Source organism: Lepus europaeus, chromosome 9, assembly GCF_033115175.1.
Source record: "Lepus europaeus isolate LE1 chromosome 9, mLepTim1.pri, whole genome shotgun sequence".
Taxonomy (NCBI): domain Eukaryota; kingdom Metazoa; phylum Chordata; class Mammalia; order Lagomorpha; family Leporidae; genus Lepus; species Lepus europaeus.
Window position 1 is genome coordinate 7,890,578 of NC_084835.1, and position 25,509 is coordinate 7,916,086.

The following is a 25,509-nucleotide window of genomic DNA, read 5'->3' on the forward strand; positions in this document are numbered from 1 at the left end:
CGCCACACCACAGCACCGGCCCCCATCTTTCTCTTCTTTATCTCTAATTTATCTACCTTTCTATCATCTATCTATCAATCATCTATTATCTATTATCTATCTATCATCTATTATCTATCTATCTATCTATCTATCTGCCATGTGACGGCCAGGACCTGCCATGTGCTTCGGACCTGCACGACCTCAGGCTCATGGAGGATTCTCTCTGGGTGGTGGGAGTACCGAGGACTTGGCTTTTCCTATAGTAACTGTGTTTCCTATAGTAACTGTTTCTGCAATCGCTCATTGTGCGTGTGTCTTTTTGTGTAGAGAAACCCTCATCACAGGGGGTCAGTGGACTTAGCCACTGCAGTGCAAGCAGCCAGGAAAGGCCGGCCCACGGCCAGTGCCAGGGACGCTGTGTGCAGCGACAAGACGCCTGCCGGCCAAGGTTTGCTGTGGGGAGTCCTCAGCCCTGGAGTTGAGCAGGGACCTCCCTGGGAGGGTGGCACAGGGCTCCCAGAGTCCAAGGAGACCCCAGGGGGGAGACCCTTCAACAGGGAGACTCCCCGCAGCAAGGGGCAAACACATGCAGTCCCTGCCCCAGCAGGGCCCTTTCAAATGCTCATGGGAAATGGAATTGAGAGCTATGTTTCTTCAGGGGCAAACTAAGCCTTGAAACCACGCTGGCCTGCTCACACGATGCATGATGCATTTGCCGTAAACTTCTTGAGCACAACTCCTACTGCCGGACCAGTCCCGGGGACAGAACCGTGAGAGGGAGGCGGGCACAGAGGGACCCAGTGGCCTCTCACGTGCGCGGCACAGACGGTGTGAGCCAAGGAGGCTAGGGGAGGAAGCTGGGGCAGCCACGCTTGCCACACCCATTGTGCACCTGCCACCCTCATCACCTCCCAAGGGTGTCCCCTTGAGAGAGGGGATCGCTGAGAAAGTATGGTCCAGGGGAGGAGGGGAGGGGAGGGGGGGAGGGAGAGAGAGAAAGGGAAAGGGAGGGGGAGAGAGACAGAGAGAAAGAGAGATTGGTTTTCATGAAATGCGACTTCCCATTGCAGGACAGCAGCGGGCAAACTTGTCGGCCAAGGCCAGACAGCGAGTGCCCCAGGCTATGTGGCCGTGTCGCTACTGCCGTCACCTACAGCCGCTGCCAAAGATGACACGGAGAGAAGCAGGAGGGCACCCGTGAAGCCTCACTTTTCGGCAGGGAAGCAGGAAGTTCCTGTCATGCTCACTGATAGCTCCTCTGCTGGGTACACGTGTGGCCGAGGGTCTGAGCACAGGGCCACACACGTGGTGGCCAGGCTCGGCCAGGCGCAGCCGGCGCAGGGGCCCGTGGTCCTGCCCTAGGCTGCCAGGTGCAGAGCCCTGGGGTCGGGGTGCACATTCTGCAGCTGCTGCCACAGGGAGCGGGGGACTTGGGGACTGTGGGGAGACACCCAGCTTCGGTGGGGCCCTTAGCCTTTGGGGTGGGGACTAGTGAGGGGTCTCAGTGACCACGGCTGAAGACCCCCAGTCAGGTCGGCAGCCCACAGCGAGCACTCCGCAGGCTCCGTCCTCAGGTGTGAGGGCTCTGCACGGGTGTCCTGGGCCCCTCACCTGGGCCCTGCCTCTGGGGCAGACTCCGGGGAGGGGCCTGGTCCCCGAACGTCACATCAAACCCCGGGACTCTATGTCAGCAGGCTGCTGAGGTTTGAAAGCTTGCCCTAAGGTTCATGCATGGGAAACTTCAAAACAATTGATTCAAGAGGCAGAGAGAGAGAGAGAGAGAGAGAGAGCGAGCGAGCGAGAGTGTATGTGTGTGTGTGTGTGTGCGCTAGGCACAGTCACAGCCCCTGTACCCGGGGGTTGCTGGAAGCATGGAGCCCACGGTGAGTGCCCAGGCTGTGACTGCCGGTGTGACCTGGCCAGGCTTTCCCATGCACTTCCCACGGGATGGCTGAGCCGCTCCTGGGAGGGCGCGGAGGCTGTGAGCTCTGGGGCCTGCGGCTCGGCCCCGTCTCACCTTCGTTGCTCTCGCCAGGCGGGTGGTAGAAGGACAGCCCCAGGGAGATGATGGCTGCGATCTCCAGGATGATGAGCGTGACGTCCTGCAGGGCCTCCCACACGAGCTGCAGGAAGGTTTTTGGCTTCTTTGGAGGTATAAAGTTTTGCCCAAAAATCTGCTTCCTCTTTTCCAGGTCCGGAGCGGTGCCCGGCAAACCTGCGGACAGAGTGCACACAGGTTAGGCGGGCGCCTGGGAGACACGTGTGGTGCAGAGGTGGAGCAAACAGAGCAGGGAGCGTACAGGCTGTGGCCCTGGCTCTGGCACCTGTCAAGTGCTGGGGACGCCAGGCAGGGGCGGGGCAAACAGTGGCCCCAAAAGACACGTCTAACCCTAAGCCCTGGAGTCCCCAGCTGGACTTTAATTAAGTCACAGGTCATGGGCTGACCTCGTCCTAGGTTATCTGGGACAAGGGTCCTTACAGAGCACCCAGTGGTGCAGCCATAGTTAAGTTCACCTGCAGCCGCCAGGCAAGTGGAGACGTGGAAGGCGTCTCCCCCGGAACCTGCAGAAGATGCACTGCTCAGGGGCCTCTGCTCTGTGAGACAGCACACTTCCCTCTTCAATCCCCTCCCCCAGGTTGGTGGCCACCTGCTGTGGCAGCCACAGGAGAGCACACCCACTGTGCCCACTGCACCTGCCGTGCACGCCCTCCCTCCTGGCCTGCGTTTCCCGGCTTAGGTGCGCATGGCAGAGCAGCCCAAGCTCTCGGTGCGTCGGCGTCTCCTCTGTCCAGGGGACGGTGATTGTACCTGGTGCACCAGCGGTCGGCTCACGGGAGACAATTCTTGAAGCTAGCATGTACTGAGCACCCACAGAGCGCCCGCACTGTTCTGGACCTGAGAATCCACCCCGGTAAGACCAAGCACTGGGCCCCCGGGAGCCAAGAGCCCCGCCCAGGCGCTGTTCCACAGCACCAGGGAGGGGGTGCGGCAGGTGCAGCCTTCCCCCTGGGGGAGGGGTACACTACTGGTCCCGTTTCTTCACCTCCAGCCGGATTCTTCCCATGCTGCATGGGGCCAGGAGGTTCTCCTGCAGACGCTCGATCTTGCCCTCTCCCCCTGGCTTGCTTGGAAGCTCAGCACTGGACCTGCTGCAGGACTGGGTGGCCTGCACTGTGCCCGGCCACCTCTGTCCCGTGTCCTCCCTCCCTTCATCTGCACTGTAAATGTTTCTGGGTAAGAAGAAGGTTCCTAAGCCTCTTGGCAGGCAGACGTGAATTAACCAGAGTAAAGCAAGGGCTATGGGGGTAGCTAAAGAAACGTTGGGGGGGGGGGCTGTGGGAGAAGGGGACATTCTGCCCTGGTGGCGGGGGGCAGAGGCAGAGTCCGGCTTCTCCCGGGTAACAGGTGATTCATGCCATGGCCTGGGCTCTAGAGCGATGCTGGGGCCCTGGCTACTGGGAGGGGCCATGGGAGGGTCCCAGTGCCCTCTGACCTCATCTCCCAGCCTGAGGTTCCCCAAGGGGGAACACCCTGTTTCCACAGCTCTTGTGCTCCCCTGGGACCCAAGCAGACTGACTACCATGAAGCCGCCTGGCCGTGTGGCTCCTGTGCTGTCCACCGAACTGGCTTCCCAGCCACGGCCCCGGGCTCCCGACCCACTGTCCGGCTGACGGAAACAGATGGCCTCCCACAGGGGCCAGGGCCGGGGCAGTGGGCAGGGGCTCCCTGAGCCGAGGGACGGCTGCGGTCAGGGTGGGTGGCCCAGGCTGCCCGGGTGAGAGCAGCACACGCTGAGGGACCTCAGACCTGGCGCCAGCCCCAGTGGCTCAGCTGCTCTCCGGGTCCCAGCTGCTGCCTTGGGCAGATGGTTTTCCCGGTGTGGGGCTCAGGGCCCTCCTCAGTGGTTGGGGGCAAAAGCACATGCAAGGCCGGTGCCGTGGCTTAACAGGTTAATCCTCCACCTTGTGGCGCCAGCACACCAGGTTCTAGTCCCGGTCGGGGTGCCGGATTCTGTCCCGGTTGCCCCTCTTCCAGGCCAGCTCTCTGCTGTGGCCCGGAAGTGCAGTGGAGGATGGCCCTGCACCCCATGGGAGACCACGAGAAGCACCTGGCTCCTGGCTTTGGATCAGCGAGATGCGCCGGCCGAAGCGGCCATTGGAGGGTGAACCAACAGCAAAAAGGAAGACCTTTCTCTCTCTCTCTCTCTCTCTCTCACTGTCCACTCTGCCTGTCAAAAAAAAAAAAAAAAAAAAAAAAAAAAAAAAAAAACACACGCAGCCCGCAGGATTGATGGGACATCAGGAACGTGATGTGTGTCAGTAGTGCCCAGAACAAATGACAGGTGTGCATCTGTTCCTAATGACGCCACTAACTGTCATCAGTGCCACCAGTGCCACTACCACCAGTGCCACCACCACCACCAGTGCCACTACCACCAGTGCCGCCACCACCACCACCACCATCAGCAGTACCACTGCTGCTGCCACCTGGCCTGGAGGCACACGGGTGGTTTCTGCCCACATGGCCGCCGTTGTGGCTTACACCACACACACCGCTGCCCACGGGTGTCCAGACACCCGCTGCAGTGTGCTCCCGCCTGCTGTGTGCCTGTGGACGCCTCACTCAGCCTCTCTGGAGGGGCGCCAAGTAAACAGGACGGTTCCTGCGTGGCGAGCAGCCTGACCTGCAGACACTGGGAAGAGCCCAGTGGTCACCTCCGGCTGCGTGCGGCTGCCGCTGCTGCCAACAAACGCCCTCTGGGGACTCTGACACCGGGTCCTGCAGGTCTGGGGTGCTGAGGAGGTCCCCCCTGAAACAAACAATGGCTGCTCTCCGGGGAAAACCCTGGAGGCGGCTTTGCTGCACAGATGAAAGCAAACACGACAGGGCCGGCGCAGTGGGTGAAGCTGCCGCCTGCGACTCCAGCATCCCGTGAGGGGGCTGGTTCAAGTCCCAGCTGCTCCACTTCCGAGCCAGCTCCCTGTTAAGGCACCTGGGACAGTAGTGGAGGATGGTCCTCCTGCACCCATGTCGAGGACCGAGAAGAAGCTCCCGGCTTTGGCCCGGCCCCATCCCGGCCGTTGGATCCATGAGGGGGTGAAACAGCGGGTGTAAGACCTCTCTCTTTCTAAATCTTAACAAAGAGGCAATGGGGCTCACAGCAGGCGACGTTGTGAGGCATGCTGGCAGCAGGCGCGTGACTGTGTGCAGGTGCACTTGAGGGTGTGGCTGGCAGCTGTCGTGCGCAGGGGTTGGGGCACAGGCAGGTGACAGGTATGCGCCTGGGGAGCAAGCAGTCCATGCGCTTGGGGGCCGCACACATGGGCATCACTGCTGGGACTTGTGGGGATTCACGGCTGCTGTAGGCAAAGCCATGAAGGGGACGGAAGCCTTGAGCCTGCTGCCTGGCTCTGTGCCCCTGGCCAGGTGCTGCCTCTCTCTGGGCCTCAGTTTCCCCATGGCACATGGCACGGACGTGGTCAACACCAGCTGTAGGCTTCTGCAAGGCACCAGCAGCTTTAACAAACAGCAGTGCCTGGGCCCCACCCTAGGGATTCCAGCTGAGCGGGGCTGGGGTCTGACCTGGACTGGGGTCTGACCTACACCGCTAGACAGGGGTCCCAGTGTGAGGCCTGGACCAGCAGCTCCGCATCCCTGGGAACTTGTGGGAAGAGGCAAATCCTCGGGACCCCTGGGTGGGACCCTGTGACCTGCAGACTCAGGCTGGGGAGCCTGGGGGAACAGGCAGGGGAGGAGTGGCACTGCCAGGACCTGAGGCCCACACGACGGCCCTGAGACGCACAGCGTGGTGTGCCGAGACCCCTCCTCCATCCTGGGGAGCTGCCGAGGGTCCCGACCTCCCCTGAGGTGGCAGAGGAGATGGTGGGAGCAGGGAAGCAGCAGGGCCAGGCGGTGTGGGGCTACAGCATCCCCACCCTGCTCTATATCCCTGCATGGCCCCCAGGGCCCTGTGCCACGCACTTCTGGCTCTCACTGAGGCCTCTCTGCATCTCCCAAGGACGCCTCTGGCCCCAGTCCAGGCGCCACACCTTGGCCACCCTCCTTCAAGCCGCAGGCTGCGCTCGTCTGCCTCTGTCCAGCCCTCCGCCAGGCCCCGCCCCGTGCGTTGACCTACTTAGTCTGGCAAGACCCAGATGAATGCTTGCTGCCTCCTCCCGAGGCCTTCCTTGACTGTCCAGCAAGAACAATCCATCCCTGTGGCCTAGCCCTGATGGCAACCCCCCACCCGGCTCCCTCTCTACTTGCTTGCAATGGCACCCGGGGGCATCTCCCTGCGTCAGGTTTTGTCCCTGCAGCTCAGAAGCCAACCGAGGCCACGCTTCAGTGCCACCGCCTTCTGGGAGCCGATTCTGTCACTCCCCACAGGGAGGCTGCCCAGGCCAGCGTGCAGGAGGCCTCCCTCTGCAGACCCTGCTGGGGAACAGACACGGGGATGTAGGAGCTGAGACTGCCCCGCCCACGTGGACAGCCAGGTGTCCCCTGTGAGAGCCACTAAGTGAACCTGGCCTTGACAGCACCTCTGCAGGAAACTGCCCCTGTGTGGGCCTGCCCTGGGGCCTGCGTCTGCCTGGTCTTACGGTCACTCGTGGTGTCACGGTTCCCTGCAGGGGTCCGGATGCGGGCATCCAGCTGGTCCGTGGTGTTTTCCATGCGCCCAGGGTCTTGGGGAATTACGAGTGACCACGCTGTAAGCAGTAGTGTCGGGGTACGTACGCACCTGGCCGCCAGCCACCTGCATGCAGATGCTGAGGGCGTGAGCAGGCGGTCACGTGACGGGCAGCTTCTCTGGGCTGTGTGGACACAGGGCCCAGTGGAGATGCAGCCGCACAGACACGGCCTGGAAAGGGATGCGGACGCTGCCTGCCCCTACCCTGCCCCGCACGCGGAAACAGCCATCCATGGTCTCAAATGCACCCCTCCTCCTCCTTCCTGTTCCCCCTGGGGATTCATGGTGACATCTCACCTCACCTGGGCAGGGGAGGCGGTGCAGGCTGGAGGGCAGTGCCGGGTTGGGGTGGGAGCTGCCTGGCAGCTGAGCAGGGAGGAATCACCAGCACCGAAGGACAGGGGATGCCCGGGGAGCTGGGTTTCAGCTGTGTCCCACACGCTAGCCTGGGCTGCTAAGCAAATTGTCTGTTGTCTGAGAGTCAGACTTCCCTGCTGCATGTGGCTGTCTTGTTAAATGCGACAATCCTTCCCCTGAGGCCCCCCGGTCCCTGGTCCCCAGGGTCGGAGGACGTCGGATCCCTGGCTGGCCAGCCTCATCATCCCACTTCACAGGTGGGACAAGCGGCAGGGCGGGGCTGACCCGGCTTCAGGCCGTTCCACCTCTCCACAGACACAAGGAGCCTCACTGCACGTGCGACTGTGGTCCTCTCAGGCTCTCCCCGCACCTGCCTTGCTGAAGACGGAACTCAGGGTGTCCACAGGCGGCTCTGGGAGGCCCTAGTCTCACCCCCTCTCCCTCCTTCCTCTGAGGTTGAACACAGGAGGCGCTTCCCTGGCTGTCCAGGAGGGAGCGCTGTGCAGACCTCTGCCCGCAGCCTCCCGGGGTGGGGTGGGGGTGGCTTTCAGAGGCAGAGGAGGCAGGGTCCAGTCTCCACCCGGCTACTTAATGAGACCCTGGGCACCTGGCGTCTCCCTCTGAGCCTCGGCTTCCTCATCGGCAAATGGGCGCAGAGGGACAACCCAGTCCTGCCCACTGGGTAGAAGCAAACAGGTGCAACTTGACACACGTCTGCACCCAGGGGGTGCCTGGGACCCGGGCAGAATGCCCATCCCTGCCTCTGGACTCGAGCGCCCCCCCCTCCCACGCTGCACCTGTGAGGTCTGTGGGCTCAGACAGCCTTCACTGGTGGGGATCGAGCCCTCCGTGATGCTTCCTACAATGCCGCATGTGCAGATGGCAGGGGCTGGACACCAAGTGCGCACAGATGAGCTCTGGTTTAATCACCCCTCGGTACTCTTGGTGTGCACTGATTTCCGCTGCCATTCGTAAAGTCAGGGCAACCAACCTTGTTCATGGCTTGGAGAGGCAAAGAGTCTTGCTCAGGGTCCCAGAGCTAAAGCCGGGACTTGAACCTGGGTCTCTGAGGCTCCAGAGCTGTACTCTTCCCACACCAGGCCAGGCTGCCTGCGTCCGGACCCAGCACTGAAACTCTGCCCCTCTCACTGCTCTCAAGATGGCCTCTTGCTAAAAACAGAGCCTTGGCAATGGACAAGAGCAAGCTCCCAGGAATGCCAAGCACCTGGAGGAAACTGGAAAAATCTGGTTACCAAGCTGGCGTTGCTAAACATTTGTATTGTCACTACAGTGTGGATTCTTCCACTACGGTAACTAGAAGTCTTGTATCTCGAAAGAAAAAAAATATCCACAAGCCCTTCAAAAGCTGCAACATTTACAGCAAAATGCATTTCCGTCTTTGGAAGGTGAGTGGGTTCAATAAACTGTGCTGTGTCCTGTGCAGAGAATTCTAGACGGCAGTTTTTTAAAAGTGAGCTCTGCTTACATGCACCGACAAGGAAAGCTCTCCCAAAAAGACTGTGGAAGAAGCAAGTGGGTCCTGGAACAACATGTCCAGTGTTGTGAAACAGAAAGATCTCAAGACAGTATCGTCTATGGCTGCATTTGCAAGTGTGTAGCAAAAGTTCTGTAAGGGTCCACTCCAAACTCATAAAGGTGGTGCCCAGGGGGAAAGAGCAGGAAGACTGGCTGAGCTGGACAAGTCAGTTTTGATAGAAATATTTTAATTTGTTTTTATTTATCTGAAAGGCAGAGAGAGAGAGAGAGAGAGAGAGAGAGAGAGAGAGAGAGAGAGATCTTCCACCCACTGGTTTGGTCCTCAAATGCTTGCAATGGCCAGGGCTGTGCTAGGCCAAAGTCAGGAGACCAGGACTTGCATGCTCCCTCCCAGGATGCATTAGCAGGAAGCTGGATCAGAAGCGGAGACGGCGTTTGAACCCAGTCACTCCAACATGGGATGTTGTCCACCCATAAGTAGCACCTTAACGTACTGCACCCACCTTGAAACATGTTAATTTTAACCAGAAGCTGTTCATGTTTCAGTTGAATAACTCAGAGTGCGTTACAGTGGAAATCAATGCACACTATAAGAAGATAAAGGTTTGCTTCCACATAACCTTTGGAGGAAGTGGCCTGGGGGTCAACAACTCCTGGGCTAAAACTGTGGCTTCCTCACTTGGGACGTGAGGGAGCTGGTTCACTCCTCTGGGGCATGGACTGTGCTGCCCGGACCAGAGCCTGGTTGTACGGGTGACAAACAAGGACAAGTGAGACGTCAGCCTACAGGAGCTGCTCCGTGTGGGCTCCCTAATCTCTTCCTTCCCTTTGTGCCCTGTCTGCATCTCCCAGTGTCTTCTCCCACTTCCTCACCCTCCTACCTCTCCCAGCAAGCCTCCTCCGCCTAAGCAGAGACTCCTTCTAGCTCCACTCCCTTCCCTCTGCCCCCCACACGCTGGCCCAGGCCACCATCACTGCTCACCCAGCCGGCTTCAGTGGCCAAAGTCCCCAAACCATTCTCCACTCAGCAGCCAGAGAATGCTTTCTATTGGATATATTTTCTGTTTATTTGAGAGACAGACAAATAGAGGGTGAGAGAGAGAGCTCTCCCCCATTGGTTCACTCCTGAACACCTACAAGCTGGGCTGGGGCTGAAGCCGGGAGCCAGGAGCTCCATCCAGGTCTCCGTATGAGTGGTAGGAACTCAATTCCTCGAGGCATCCAGGGAGCACTTTGGCAGGAATTGGGGTCAGGATCAGGAGCTGGGTACCCTACGCAGGTCCTCTGCTGTGGGACAAGGGTGCCTTCAGCATTGGTTGAAATGCCCGCCCCATAGAATGGTTTTAAGATTGTAAACCGTGCGACGTTCAGGCTGAGTCCACGTTAAACTTGCTCCAGCCGCTCCTAAAGCATGCAAAGGAAAGCCGCACTCCTCACTGGGGTCTGGCAGGCCCTCCGGCAGCCTCACTGCCCCTGCCCACTCCTGGGCTCCTGCAGCCTCGGCCTCTTTCTATTCTGCTGTCCTGCCCCAGGGCCTTTGCACACGCACATCCTGCTGCCGGGTGCTCTCTCCTCCCTCTGCCGCCCTTCGGCTCTAACTCAGCACTTCCTCTGGGGGAGCTCTGTCCCCCTGCTAGACAGGCCGGACCCCCTTCTGACTGGTCTCACAGCTTCCTGGACAGCCCTCTCGGTTACACTGCTATTTTAACGATAATGGTAACGCTGGTGTCTCCTTGATGCTCGACTCCCTGGCTGGCTCTGAGCTCCCTGAGGGCAGGGCTGTGTCTGATGCAGTGAGCACAGGCCCTGGTTCAGGTCCCGCCGAGAGAGAGGCAGGGAGGAGGGTGCTGAGCTCCACGGCCACGTCTGCTCCCAGAGGTATCCCCGGGCTGAGCAGCGGGGAGTGGGGGAGGTGCCTGAGGCCCCCTCGGGTCACTTCCCCTGGGGCCCAGGCTCAGGGCAAGCACGTGGGGGTCCTCTGTGTCCTTGCTGCTGAGAGGAGGGACCCAGGAGCCTCCCGCTGGCCACGAGAGGCTTCCTGGGGACATGGACATCTCCAGGCTCAGCCTCAGCCTGGGGCAGCCCCAGCCTGGCTGCTGAGGATTCTCTGGGGAGGCCGCGGGTGACATCGCGCACCGGAAGTGGGAGCAGAAAGCAGAGGCCGCCGTGGCTGTGACCGCGGCTGCTCCCTGCCCTTCAAAGGGCCCCTTCTTTACAGACAGGACTGGGGATAGTTCCTGGAGACAGACTCCTTCTCAGGAGGGGAGATCTGGAGTCGGGCAGGGAGGGGACGGACAGGAGGGTGGCGACGGGCACAAACAAGTGAGAAAACCCACAGAGACCACAGAGCAGAGAGCGAGCTCCCGGAGAAAGGTGATCCAGAATCCCCACCCACGACCCTGTCTGAGCGACACCTGCCGGGCATGCGTTATCACATACAAGGAACCCACGATGGAAGCAGCCCAAGGTCGGATCCCAACCGTCAGAACTTCCTGGGTGGCTCCTGGGGCCAACCACGCACCTGTGGCCAGCACGCCATCCAGCTCTCAAGGCCTGCCCCTGATCCCACTCTGTCACTCCCATGTTATGGATGGGGCTGCCGAGGCCGGACGCTGGGGAGACACGCAGCCTCTGGATTCCAACTGCAGGTCCGTCCAGGCCTAGAGCCCCGGCTTCCCCACGGCATCACCTGGCTTCCCCCAGCCTCTCTGGCTGCCCACGGCATCACCTGGCTTCCCCCAGCCTCCCTGGCTGCCCACGGCATCACCTGGCTTCCCCCAGCCTCCCTGGCTGCCCACGGCAGCTGCAGGCTCAGCAGCCTCCCTTGTTCGGGTCTCCTCTGCCCGCTTGCTCCCTCTCGAGCTCACTCCCAAATCTGAGCATGGACATGTGTCATCTAACAGTGGGGATGCAGGCTGAGAACCGCACCCTGGGGAGATTTCCTCTCTGCGCCACGAATCTGCAGAGCACCCGCACGAAGCTGGCAGCCTGCGGCAGTGCTGCTGGGCCCCAGGCTGCATGGCCAGCACGCCACCTGCCGAACACCGCAGGCCACCGAAGCACAGGGGCGACAGCGCCAGGCACAGGGAGATGGAATTGCTTGGTTCTGTCATAATGAACGGGCCCAGCGTGTGGTCAGCTGTTGACCACAGCACCGGGTGGCACACCACCTGCGCCCACCCTGGACTCGGGCTTTACATTCAGGGAACCCGGATGAGGACAGATGCCAGTCGGTGGCGAGGCAGTGCGGGCGTGAGCACAGGTCCTGGGTCTCCCTGCAGGAGCTGAGCCTCCCTCGCCACCGGCTGCAGCTGCGTCTGGACTGAGCGGCCTGTAGAAGCTCTCCCGGCCTCCCCCGAGCCTCCGGCATGCTTCTGGAACCGCATCACTCATTCATGACGCCATTAACCTTTCATGAGGGGCCCTGTGAGGCCGCCAGGTCAGCACTGTGGACGCAGCCTGAGGGCTCTGGCCCAGGTGCAGACATTCTGCCGGCAGTGCCACTTGGTGGCCGGTCTCCTAGGGGGCACGCATGCACCCGCTCTCCATTCCCCGGCTCCGCCTCTGGCTGCACCTGCCTGGGATGCTGGTTGGAGGCCTGGGAAGTAGTCCCATGGGCGTGGCCTCACTCACTCATTCATTCATTCTGTTCAGGAAGCGGCGCCCGCACCTCCCGGGACCAGCACGCCACGAGCAGAGGGTCAGCTCCCAGCCTCCCTGACTGTCATACCCTCGCCCCCTCAGAACCGTGGTGGGATGCACACAAATCAAACGCCTCTGCATTCTGACCTCTGGGCTCTGACCCGGCGGCCACAGCGGCTGTCATTCATTAACGGTGGCTCCAACCACACCACTTTCCATCCGTGTGACCACCTGCTCTGGGCCTCCTGGGCGTTACGATGATGCAGACCCCAGAGGACCGAGAGACGCCACACGTGGCCCAGTGCTCAGCGGGCAGTGGGTGTTTGATACGTGCTATCTGAAATCACCCGTGGAAAAAGACCTTCCCTGACCTCCTGTCCACACTGGATGGAGGGGCGAACGTCTAGGCCCACGGAGCTCTAAAGGGCACAGCCCGGACCAGGGGCCATGTCTTTAGCCACCAAGATGCCCTGGCCTTGTCGGCCCATGGCACCACCTGTCAATCTTGTCCACATTAAGTACCCGCACTGGGCCTGCTTGTGCGATTTCAGCGTTCTGGGTCTTCCCACCAATGCGGCCGAGGCCGACCCCGTTGCTGCCTGCACAGCAGAGGAGGGTCAGCTGATGCAGGGCCTAAGTGATGGGGTGTAGGGGCAGTGCAGCCTAGGGCTCAGTGAAAGCCCTGGGCTGGACCCAGCACAACAGCCATGTGGTCAGTGAATCCAAGTGCAGCAGCATCACCATGGCCAAGTCCATCTCCTGCCTGTGCCCAGAACTCACAGCCACCTCTGCTTAGAAACCCCCTGTCCCCCCTGTGCCACCCCTCGTCTGAGCGCCAGTGAGCAGGGGCTGGCTCTAGGTGACGGCACATCATGGCACTGCTAGCTCCACACACGGGACAGTGGTGAAGCTCAGGGTTCAGGAACCCAGAACCTGTGGCCATCAAGCGCTTGCTGGCCCCCGGTCTACTTGTGGGGATGCTGTCGGGAGAGAAGGCACAATTCCTGGTGGAGGCAGCCACGCCCCGACCCTGCCAGGCTGCGGGCGGGGACCCACAAGGCCAGTTGCCATGCTTCCCTGACAAGCGGAAGGAGACTCAGAACCCGCTCTCCCTCTCTCTCTTCCCCTCTCTCCAGTGGCTAAACTCACAGTCTGGAGGATGAGAGAAGCACTAGACAGCTCTGAGGCCAGCTCATGCCCTTGTTTGCCTACTAAGAGACTCCTCTGCTGCCTGGGACAGAACCCAGCACATAGCAGGTGCTCGAGAAAACGCGCATGAGTGCTGGACGGGCGGCCGTAGATCACGCGGGAAGAGAAACGCAAATCGTCAAACAGCTCAGATGCAAAAAGCTACCAAGAAGGGTAGCAAGCTGCACTCCCAGAGCATTATCGCTCCCAAGTCAGGCGCTGTCCTGGCGGGTTAGAACGAGGGAATGGCAGCAAGGTGGGAATGTTTCTCAAAGGCATTCCGCTTCTGCATTTCAAGGCTTACAGAGGGAGGATGCCTAGGTCCCTTCCCAGACCTCAGGGGCCTGACATCTTGGCCTTTGACGACTCAGGGCTCACCTCCAGCCGCCCCCTCCCCTTTGGATCTGGGTTTCAGGGCGTGTCCCAGGGCTGCCAGAGGACAAGACAAACAGGTAAGTCAGCTGTGATTGATTAGCAGGGGCTCCCTGCAGGTGAACTGAGAAGCAGGCTGAGTGCTGGCATTGACTAGTGATGTCTGCCACAGACGTGGGTTAAGGAAGCATGGACTTGCATGTATCTCATGCTGTCTTCTCTCTTGGTCCCTGGACCAGGAAGGCCGGGGGCTCCCAAGGCGGCTCCACCTGGGTGTTTTGTGCATGGCCATGACTTGGGCAGTCTGTGAGCAAACATGCCTTCCCCCCTGCCCTGTGTCAGGCTGACCCCACCTGGTTTCGGGCTTTGCCTGCCATGGCTTCTGTGGGCACCTCCCTCCTCCCAGCCCCAGGGCCTCACAGTGGCCAACACGTGCTGCTCTCACCTCCCCTACATGAGCACGGAGGACCTCTCCTTCTCCACTCCAGCCCCAACTGCTTTCCCATTGCCTCTACGGCGCGCTGCTCACACGGCCATTCATTCTCTCGCTCTTTCATCCCCTTCTCCACCCGCGTGCTTGTCTAACAGCCTGCTGTGATCTGTGCATGTGAGATGTCAGACAGGCCAGGTCTCCCAAGGACACGCTCAGGGGCCAGGGAGACACCTGGAGGATGCCACCTGCCTCCCACCTGCACTGCCTCGCCCTCCACCAGGGCTCCTTCCCCGCGCCTGGGTCTGTTGCCCCCTCCTTGGAGTCAGCAGCAGCCCCTCCCCCATCTTCTGCCACAGCGCCCACTGCACCCTGCTGCAGAGAGGGTGGCCTGCTTGGTGTGTGTTTGCCTCGGGTCCCTTTCTTGAGACCAGAACTCGCTGCCTCCCTTCTGTATAAGGCGATGCGTCCAGCACAGTGGGGGCCCTGGCACAGGAGTTCGTCGGCACCTCCCTCATGTGTTCTGTTTCCCCTCCGTGACCCTCAATCCGGGCTCTCAGACCTGCATTCCTGGGCCAGCGAGCCTCCCTGTCAGGATAGCCTGGATGGCCTGGCTCCGAGGGCCACAGTCTTTCCCTCCATGCAGTGGGGGTGGGACAGCACCCACCTCACCGGGCTGCGGGGAGGTGACATGAACACATCGCACCTGTTCCTGTGCACAGCGTCAGGTGCAGGGAACAGAGTGGGCCACAGCCATGGCCATGAAGGCTGGTCCCCCCATTCTGGGACACAGGCCCTCCTCTCCCCTTTTCCTGGGGGACTCACGCAGCGTCTGCTGGGAACTGCTGCCGTCTCCAGCTCACGTCTGCTTTGCCCTTTGTCCCCTTCCACGTGAGTCCCTGGGGTTCCCCTGCCTGTCTGGGAGGGCCGTGATTGAGGGGAGCTGGAGGGGGGCAGCCGCTGGACCAGCAGCTTCTGTCCGGTTGCCTAGCAACTGGGACTGCACATCCCTGCACGCTTCAAATCTTCTGGGGGAACAAAATGTTCCCGACAAACCCTCCGGTCACTTCCCACTGAGCCCTTCCCAGCCGGAGGCCCAGCTGCAGACACAGAACAGACAGAACAAAGCACCAGGGACACACAGAGGACACAGCACTGTGTCAGGAGCCGGGGTCCCTGCCATGCCCTGGGTGGCAGGAAGAGGCCAGAGAACCCTGACCCTGTCTGGGTTCAAGCAGTGGCCTTGTCCCACCCCCTGCATACCTCACGCCTTGTCACCTGCCCAGTGAGCTTTCGGCCTTGCTAGGAATGAAATGAGGCCACGCGTCATCAGTCCCCTGCCCCTCACTAAGAGGAGAATCCAGAGAATTCCCCACGGCCTCCTGCTGCCCGGCCCGGCCCACCCCTCCCTGGGCCCCACCTCTGAGCCTCTGCCCAGCTTGCCCCTCCCATCCCCCTGGCCTCCCAGCCCAGGGTCCGCTGTGTTACTTCCTACCCCGGCCCCTTGCTCCTTCCCTCTGGACGCCACAGTGCAATGCAGACTCAACCATCGTCCCACACGGGAACCCAAGCCCACGAGCACGGCTGCCTCCTCTCTGGTTTACTGCCGTGCCTGTCCCCAGTCAGCCCATAGCAGGTGCTCAGGAAACATCTTACTGATGAAAAAAGAAAAAAGTGAGTTTCCCAGTGCCTGGCAATTAGCAGCTGCTCTGGAGCCTAGCTCGCCTTGTTTCATTCTAGACTTTGTTTTTCCAAATAAATAGGGGGTGGCCCAATGCCACAGAGGAGCTACGCTCCCCCCCCCCCCCCCGCAGCCCTCCCCACTACTGCTTGGTCTAGCATCTATCCTAGGCAATATCTTTTTAAAAATCTGACGTCATGCATGAGAGTGTTAATTGTTAAATTAACAACAGGAGTCACTGCACTAACTTCCCTTGCAGGACCTCTGTCCTTAGAGAGTGATATTATCAGAGTTAACAGTAAAACTTGTTTTCCAAGATTTACTTTGTGGGCTGGTGCTGTAGTGTAGGAGGTAAAGCGCCACCTGCAGTGCCAGCATCCCATAAGGATGCTGGTTCAGGTCCCAGGTGCTCCACTTCCCATCCAGCTCTCTGCTATGGCCTGGGACAGCAGTAGACGATGGCTCAAGTCCTTGGGCCCCTGCACCCTCGTGGGAGACCGGAAGAAGCTCCTGGCTCCTGGCTTCAGATCAGCACAGCTCTGGCTGTTGCAGTCATCTGGGGCATGAACCAGCAGATGGAAGACCTCTCTTTGTCTGTCTGTCTGTCTGTCTGTCTCTCTCTCTCTGCTTCTCTGTAACTGCCTTTCAAATAAATAAATAAATCTTCTTTTAAAAAGATTTACTTTGTTTCAGTGTATTAAGTGGAGGATAACCTTATGTCTCAGAAGTTTTAGATAAGCCTAAGTGCCCAACTCCACTGCCTGTTTCTTTAGGTGCTTCTTTGATTCATGATAAAACTTGTTCTCAAAGAAAAAAAAGCACATTATTGCAAAAATTAAAAGAAAAATAAGAAAGGTGGCAGGAGGAAGGGCAGGCGGGAGGGAGGATGGGGTGGGAAGTGTCACTGTGTACTTAGAACTGTATGTATGAGATACATGAAATTTGTTCCATTTATAGAAACAAAAATTTAAATAAAAAAAAATCTATGGGGCTCAGGGCCAGCAGTGTGGCGTAGTAGGCTGTCTCCATCTGTGGCACTGGCATCCCATATTGGCACTGGTTCATATCCCGGCCACTCTTTTTCGGATCCAGCTCTCTGCTTATGGCCTGGGAAAGCATAAGATGGTCCAAGTGTTTGGGTTCCCACGTGGGAGACCTGGGAGAATTTCCTGGCTCCTGGGCTCCTGGCTTCGGATCAGCCTAGCTCCAGTTGTTATGGCCATTTAGGGGGTAAACCAATGGGTAGAAGACCTCTCTTTCTGTCTCTCCCTCTCTCTGTAACTACGCCTCTCAAATAAATAGATAAAATCTTAAAAATACCTTATGGGGCTGACATTGTGATGTAGGGGATAAAGCTACCACCTGCAATGCCAGCATCTCATGTGGGCACCAGTTAGAGTCCCGGCTGCTCTACTTCTGATCCAGCTCCCTGCTAATGCACCTGGGAAAGCAGCAGAAGATGGCCCAGGTGCTTGGGCACCAGCCATCCATGTGGGAGACCTGGAAGAAGCTCCTGGCTCCTGGCTTCTTGCTTTAGATTGGCCCAGCTTTGGCCTCTGCAGCCATTTGGGGATGGAAGATCTCCTTCTGTCTCTTTCTCTCTCTCTCTCTCTCTCTCTCTCTCTCTCTGTAACTGTGACTTTCAAATAAATACATAAATCTCTTAAAACATGTATGTGTTTGAAAGACAGGGTGGAGGGGTACAAGAGAGAGAGAAAGATCTTCTATCTATCTGCTGATTAACTCCCCAAATGCTTGCAACAGCTGGGGCTGGGCCAGGTCAAAGCCAGGAGCCCGGAACCCCATCCAGGTCTCCCACACGGGTGGTAGCCATCACTGTAGCCTTGCAGGGTGCGTGCGTGTGAGCAGACAGCTGGCACGGGGAGCAGAGGCGGGACTGGTACCCTGGCACCTGCAGATGGGATGCAGGCATCCCAGGCAGCAGCATCTCCACGGTTGCTCCAAATGCCTGCCCCACTTTGCCATGTATTTATAGCAAAAGATAAAAATATCCATTATTGAAAAGCGTGGCAGTGGAGACTTAGTATCCCTGGTGCTTTTTAGGGACAAAACCTGAGGACAGAGCTGGCCTGGCCTAAGAGGTTCTGAAATTTAAATAAATACAACAGGGAGAGTGAGAAGTAGCTCAGCTCTGGGAGCTCAGGGGCCGGGGCCTGGCTGGGGCGGGGGCAGGGACCCCGCACTGCAACCAGCTGGCCTACGGCCTTGGACCCTGCCCCAGTCTCCTCCCACCACCAAGACAGTGGCAACACGCCAGTGAGAGGCCACGGTCAAGGGCTTTGGATTAAACCAGGGCTGGACCTGGCCAGACTCAGGTGAGTTATCTATCGCCTCCCACACGGCGGCCCTCTGTCTTCATTACTGTGCCCGCTGGCTCCGAGAGGGTTCTCCTTAGGATAATTTGGCAATGCCAGGGGGCGGGGGCAGATGAGCAGGCAGGCAGTTCCAGATCAGACAGGCGGCGGCCCGGGAGCCCAAACATGAGAGAGGCCGATTTGCTGCCTCTGTGTTGGTGGCGTTCACCAGCTCTGGGTAATTGGATCTCCCAGGACTTCAAGAGGATGCTGGCGGCTTTGTGGGGAAGTGAACCTCATCTGAGCTCAGGTGCGCTCGGGGCCAGCTAGGGGGCACCGGGGACCCTGCCTGCTCAGATCACAGCCCCTGCGGGCCCTGGCTGTGCCCCAGGACTCGGCTCTCAGTGGGGTCAAGGGGACAGGATGGAGCAAATGGGAGGCCCAGCACAGGGAGGTGGCAGGGAGAGCCTCTGGTTCGGTGGGGGTCAGAGTGTGGTGAGAAGCAGGGGCTCCCCAGTCATTGTTGCTTATTTCCTCTGGTAACCTTTCCTTCATTCCGGCATCCCCAGTGGCACCAGCGGAGCAGGCAAGCTCTGGCGTTTTCCCGAAAGCCCCGAGTTTCTGCAGGGGGGGTGCTTCTCTCCTGCAGGCCTGACAAGGTACCCCCTGCACCAGCGGGGCAGCTGGATCAGGCCAGGCCTGCAGGCCACACGGTGGAGTTCAGATTTCACTCTGAGTGCAGCGGGGGTCACGGGTGCTGTGCAGACAGCTTGGAGGGAAGGCGGGAGGGGGGGGAGGGGCCTATTCCTGCAGCTTTCCCAGTTCATCCCCCAACAACCCCCGGGGTAGGCGCCTCTGGATCCACTGTGCAGAAGAAACCGAGACTCAGGGAAGATGATGCACCCAAGACCACAGCGCCCCCAGCTCTTGCTCCAGGTCCAGGCACTATCAGGTGGCTCCAAGGCCACCGCCCTCCAAGCTTGGGCCTGAGACTCTGCGCTGGTCTTCTCCCAGCCCACGAGGTCCAGGTGTGCACCCCTCAGAAGGCTGTGGGCAAGAGGAGGTGAAGGAGCGAGGCCTGGAAACTGGGACCACGTTCTCAGCTGCCCACATGGCGCACCCTGGCATGCCGGTTCCTGCTGCAGCTCCTCGCTCATCTGTGTCCTGAGAGCCAGCGTTTCGCAGCACCTGAGAACTCTCGGGCTCCTGGGAGCCCTGGCCATGTGATCCGCAGGTCCAGCCTCCCACAGGTCCCCGGCCTTATGACTGAGACAAACCTGTGAACCCCTCTGCACCCGGCTGCTTCACTTGCTATGGGGAGCAGGGGCAGCAGGGGGCTCTGAAACTCTCCAGTGGGGCCCAGCCCGTCACCCTGGCCATCGGAGACCCTATCTCCCCCTGGGGGGTCCAAACTGTGGACTCCCTGCCTACATTTTGTGATGAGGCCTGGGCCTCAAGGTCACATCCCCGCTGTCTGGGCAATGCCAGCCCCGAGGGTCCCACTCACCCCCATCTGCCCTCGGGCACTTGAGAAGACCCTGCCCCGAGCGACCCTCCACCTGGGGGCCTTGAGAAGACCCTGCTCCGAGCGACCCTCCACCTGGGGACCTTGAGAAGACCCTGCCCCGAGCGACCCTCCACGCTGGGGACCTTGAGAAGACCCTGCCCCGAGCGACCCTCCACCTGGGGACCTTGAGAAGACCCTGCCCCGAGCGACCCTCCACCTGGGGGCCTTGAGAAGACCCTGCCCCGAGCGACCCTCCACCTGGGGACCTTGAGAAGACCCTGCCCTGAGCGACCCTCCACCTGGTGACCTTGCAGATGTGACACAGGTGGGGGGCAGGAGGCCTGGCTCCCTGGAGAGGGCTGAGGGGCTGCCCTGAGCACCTGGGCTGCTCCTAGCGGGGTCCTCGGTTTTTCTGTGCTCAGGATTAAGCCCTGGATCCTCCTGAAAGACTCTGGGCCCTTAGGCAGCTGTGCGTTTACGAAGAAGTGCAAAAGGCCTCACTGAAGAAAAAAGTGCGACTTAAAGAAATGATAAAGAAGAGGCAGAGGCCGGCGTGGGCTTCCGGCTGCCCGTGGGCCTTCCTTCTGGGGGATCGCAGTCTCCCCGTCGTCCGCCAGTTCAGCTCTCCCCACCTGCGTGGCTGCCTGTCACATGCTGTCCCCTGAGGCTTGGACTCAGGGACTTGTGGGAGCCGACTCCCAAAGTAGCAGGTGTCTCGTGAGCTGCTATTAATTAGCAACACCGTGAGAATGCAACCACGTAAACTGTATGTTAAAAGGAGACCGATGCCCCAAGCGCATCACTTCCCAGCGATCCTACCACGTTTCCTGCTGTCCCTCCCCAGGAGGACAGCGGGCCTCTGTGTGGGGAGGTGCCCTGGGCACCTCAGCACCCCTCCCAGCTCACTGCTTAGGGAGGTCCCGTTGGTTTTTACACTTTGGAAACCCGCAGTGCGGGCCCCTCCGAGTGCGGGGAGCCGGGAGTTGAACCCTCACCAGCACGGCAGGGTTCGCAACCCTGACAAGCCAGGACCACACACAGCTGCAGTGGATTCTTCCCAGCCCCCAACTCCTCCAAGCACCTGCTCTCCCTCCTGCCATGGACCCCGGCGTGTCCCACTTTCCTCCTGGAAAACCGAGCCGGGTTTTCCGGCCTTCGCACCAGCTGTCTCCTGAGCTTCTCCTGCAGCCTCAGCTGCCCACTGGGAGTGACATCGCTGCCAAGGCAGAGAGGAGCCAAGGGGAAAACCGTCAGCCCAGTCGCAGCCTGCGACCCCAACACCGGCACCTTCTAGATGCTTCCAGGTGGCTCTCCCACTGCGTCTGCTTTCGTGGAGCTGCTGTGCACTGCTGAACCCCACCAGGCTCACGTTACATCACACAGTGCACCTAATTCACGGGTCCCACCCCAGCGGCTTCACGTCTCTGTAGCCACCGCTCTCCAGAACGGGGACTTGTCTCACCATGTTGGGCATTAATGAATACCCTCTCCCTACGCCCCAATATCACACAGGGGTGCACAGCTGTGCTGGCCAGGTGGTACCCTGGCCTCTCTGGTCCTCAGACTGGAGGAAGATGCTAGGGACAAGGGTAACAGTAGCCATTCCCGGTGGGTAACAGTAGCCATTCCCGGTGGGTAACAGTAACCACTCCTGGTGGGTAACAGTAGCCACTTCCGGAGGGTAACAGTAGCCACTTCCGGAGGGTAACAGTAGCCACTTCCTATGGGCTCGCGCTGTGCTCTGCTAAAGGAGCCAGGGCTGCACCAGCTCACTCAGTCCTGACCACAGCCCAGGAGTGAGGACCAGTCCACGGGATGCTGGCAGTGCCCGCAGGTGATGTCACATGCTCAGTACAGCACCACCGTCCTTCCCCTCCACCCACACAGCCCCGGAAACCCTCGAGACATGTGGGCCTGTGGTGTGGTCCCACCATGCCCCCACTCCCCAGGGGAGTAGACTGGCTATGAGCACCACGTCCCCCAGACCTCAACCCTGAAGTTCTGGCTCCTCATTCCTCCCAGCAGTGCTGCGTATGGAGACAGGGTGAGCACGGGGCCACATGGTTACCAAGGCCAAGGTCATCACGTGGAGAGGAGCCTCAGACACTGAGACAGACATGTGTGGTGGGCAGACTTCATGGAGATGCACACAGCACACGCGGGGCACAGGCTGGGGCCAGGGAGCCCAGGCCACATCCTGCCCTGTGGCCTTGGCCATCTGGGCTGTGTCAGGGAGGCTCGGGCTGGGTGGCTTCCCTGGGGCCCCGTGGAGGTGCTGGAGGGAGAGGTCTCTGCATGCCTGGCCATGACCTCGCCATGACCCACGGTGCCGCTGGGGGTCAACCCTTGCTATCCTGGGCTGCCATCTCTCCCTGTACAGCCTGGAACTGCTGGATGGGATGGTCCCCAAGGGCCCATGAGTCCCTTGGGTGCTTGTCCCAAGTGCTAGGACCCGGCTGAGCTAGTGTGTGGAGTGGAGGCTCTAGGGAGTGGCTTTGCTGAGAGACCCTGTCTCCCAGGGGTGCTGCAGCAGCCTGCCCTCCTGCATGAAGCCTCCCCCGTAATGGTCCTACTTCCTCGCGGCTCCCATGTCCAGCTGCTGCCAACCCAGGGTGAGACATCTCGATCAGCCTGCGCCTGCCTGAGACACCTCCTTCCGTCTCCAACTCCTCCACTGGCTGCTGCCTGCTCTCGGCAGCAAACGCCCCCTCAGGCCCTGCCATGGCTTGGGGTCTAGTTCGGGCATCTCCCCAAGGCCCACGTGTTGAAGACTCAGTCCCCAAAGTTGCTAATGCTCAATGACCGGTGCTCACGGTCAGTGACCCAGGCTCACGGCCAATGGCTTAAAGAAGAAACTTAACCCAATGGTGGTGTCACGGTTGGGGTTATTACATTCCATTAGGTTGCTGGGGTACAGTCCTGTGGCTGGATCATGGGAGCTGTAACTGGAGAGACCATGCACACACACCATGCACAGAACACACACACACACACAGACCACGCATAAACCACACACACACAGACCACACACAGACAACATACACAAAGACCACACACACACACACAGACCACATACACAGATCACACCAAGACCACACACACACAGACCATGCACAGTCCATGCACACACAGTCCATGCATGCAGTCCACACACAGTCCACACACAGTCCATGCACACACAGTCCACGCACACACAGACCACGCATACACAGACCACGCACAGTCCATGCACACAGACCACGCACAACCCACGCACACACAGTCCACGCATGCACAGTCCACGCACAGACTACGCAAGTCCACGCACAGTCCACGCACACACAGACCACGCACAGTCCACACACAGACCACACACACAGTCCACGCACACACAGACCATGCACACACAGACCACACACACAGACAACATACACAAAGACCACACACACACACAGACCACATACACAGATCACACCAAGACCACACACACAGACCACGCACAGTCCATGCACACACAGACCACGCACACAGACCACACACACACAGACCACACACACAGACCACGCACACACAGACCACACACACACAGTCCACGCACAGTCCACACACACACAGACCACGCACACGCAGTCCACGCACAGTCCACACACACACAGTCCATGCACACAGACCATGCACACACAGACCACGCACAGTCCACACACACACAGTCCATGCACACAGACCACGCACACACAGACCACACACACAGACCACGCACACACAGTCCACGCACAGTCCACACACACACAGTCCACGCACACACAGACCACGCACACACAGACCACGCAGTCCATGCACACACAATCCATGCACACACAGTCCATGCACACACAGTCCACGCGTGCACGCCTGCTTCTTGCTGCTCCCTGGCTCATCACCTGCTCTTCTACACATGCTTCACCTCTGTCCTCTTCCTAACTCAGCAGACGGCACCCCCACCCCTGCAGGCCTGCCCCGCCCTGGACTGTGAACCTCCGAAGCCCTGGGCTGAAATAAACCCCCTGCTTCGCAAGGCCCTGCAGCTTTACTCTCCTGCGTGGACGTGCAGCCCCCCATCCTGCTCCCGGGACACGCAGGCCTCTGCCCCTGTGACTGCCCCCATGCTGGCTGAGGACTCATTAGTAGGGACAGGACTTCCACAGACATCTCTGTCACCGGCTGTCCCACCCCCAGGCCCAGCCTCCCAGGGCACTAGACACACGGAGCCAAGTGTAAACCTCTCCTCTCACCTGCAACCTTGCTCCCCCTGGTCTGTCCACCTCCGCCACCAGCTGCCACCTGCTGTCCTGCAAGTGGCCTGCAGCGACTCCTGCCTCACTCAATTGCTGGTTGCAGGCCAAGTCCTGTCACTGGTCCTGCAGAAGCCTCACCCCTGCCCTGCTGGCTTGGTCCCCGGGGCTGCCCTTTCCAGACCAGCTCAGGACCAGCAGTCCTGGCCACGGTGCCCCTCGTCTGCTTGAGAACCTCCAGGGGTTCCCACCTGTGTCTGGATCTAAGCCCAAGGTTAAACACCCACAACTTCACAGAGGCCCCTAGTGTGGGCTCCAGGGCTACTTGCCTGGACTTGAACGTCAGGTCCTGTGTTCAGCAGCTGGGTGACCCTGGGCGAGGGACTCCCTCCTGCCCCAGTTTCCTGCCTTGAACAGATGGGGGATACCGCGAGCACAGGGTACTCACAGGGGGGTCGGGAGGAGCAAATGAGGTACTGATGTGCGGGAAGCCCAGAGCCTTAGAACACTGTCTGAAACACCGGAAACACTCAGTTAATCTTAGCAGTTACTCCCATTCCTAGTTACTCCCGGCCCCCAGATCCAGCCCGACAGAGTGCTCTGGTCCCAGCCCTCCCTCCCCGCCTCTGGGCCAGCACGCCTTCTGTTCCTCCTGCCCACAGCGTCCGTGTCCACTGCAAACTTCCCTATCCTTCAACACCAAACAATTCTATTTATTTGAAAGGCAGAGAGAGAGACACAGAGAGACATTTTCCATTGTTGGTCCACTTCCTAAATGCCTATGATAGCCAGGACCGGGCCAGGTGGAAGCCAGGAGCCTGGAGCTCCACCTGGGCCTCCCATGCAGGCAGCAGAGACCCCGGTGCCTGAGCCATTACTGCTGCCTTCCCCTAAACAGGAAGCTGGAACTGGATGCGAAGAAGCGAGGACCCAGACCCAGGTGCCCCAAGCAGTGTCTCAACTGTTGCACCAAATTAATGCCCCTCCTTCACCCTTTCTGTTCAAATACCACCTCCTCCATGCAGCCATCCTGACCCTCCTGCCTCTCAACCCCATAACACTTTGTTCACAGCTATGTCCCGTGAAGAGCAGAGCCTTCCCAGCCAGAAATGGCCCCTGGGATCACAGATGATTCCAGGAGGCCTCCCTTGGGGTGGAGGAGCCGGCAGGCGGGGCCTGGGGAGCCACGGGCCCAGCTGCTCATTACCACTGACTATAATAACTCTGGGCCTGACACCACAGCAGGGGCCCGCACCCAACCAGGGGAGCAGGACAATCATGGGTACAGGGCCTGTCTGAGGAACTCACCATCCGGCTGGGCCCCTCGGGTGACAGGCAGCTAACGTCACAGATGTCCCTGCTGTGGGGCTGAGCTGCACTTGTTAGCTTGGCCAGCTGACAAGAGAGGAAACCCAGGTGCAGAGGGAGGCAGACTGGCCAGGGCCAGGGCCTGAGACAGCTGCCAGGGGACACCCATGTACCGGCCAGCTGCTGGGCCTGGCCACAAGGGAGCCAGTGTAGATGGAGCCCTGAGCTGCCTGCTAGGAGGGGCTGCTGGGCCTGGCCACGGGGGAGCCAGTGTAGACGGCGCCCTGAGCT

At 59.8% G+C, this 25,509-nt stretch overlaps 1 protein-coding gene across 2 annotated transcripts in view; it reads right to left on the reverse strand.

Moving 5' to 3' along the window:
* Positions 1-25,509, reverse strand: part of ATP2B2 (ATPase plasma membrane Ca2+ transporting 2) — a 142,723-nt gene that overhangs the window by 63,703 nt on the left and 53,511 nt on the right. For both annotated transcript variants that reach the window (XM_062200453.1, XM_062200452.1), the window contains exon 3: positions 2,000-2,197. In XM_062200453.1, the coding sequence (XP_062056437.1) occupies positions 2,000-2,197 (198 nt within the window). The remainder of the gene's footprint in view (positions 1-1,999; positions 2,198-25,509) is intronic.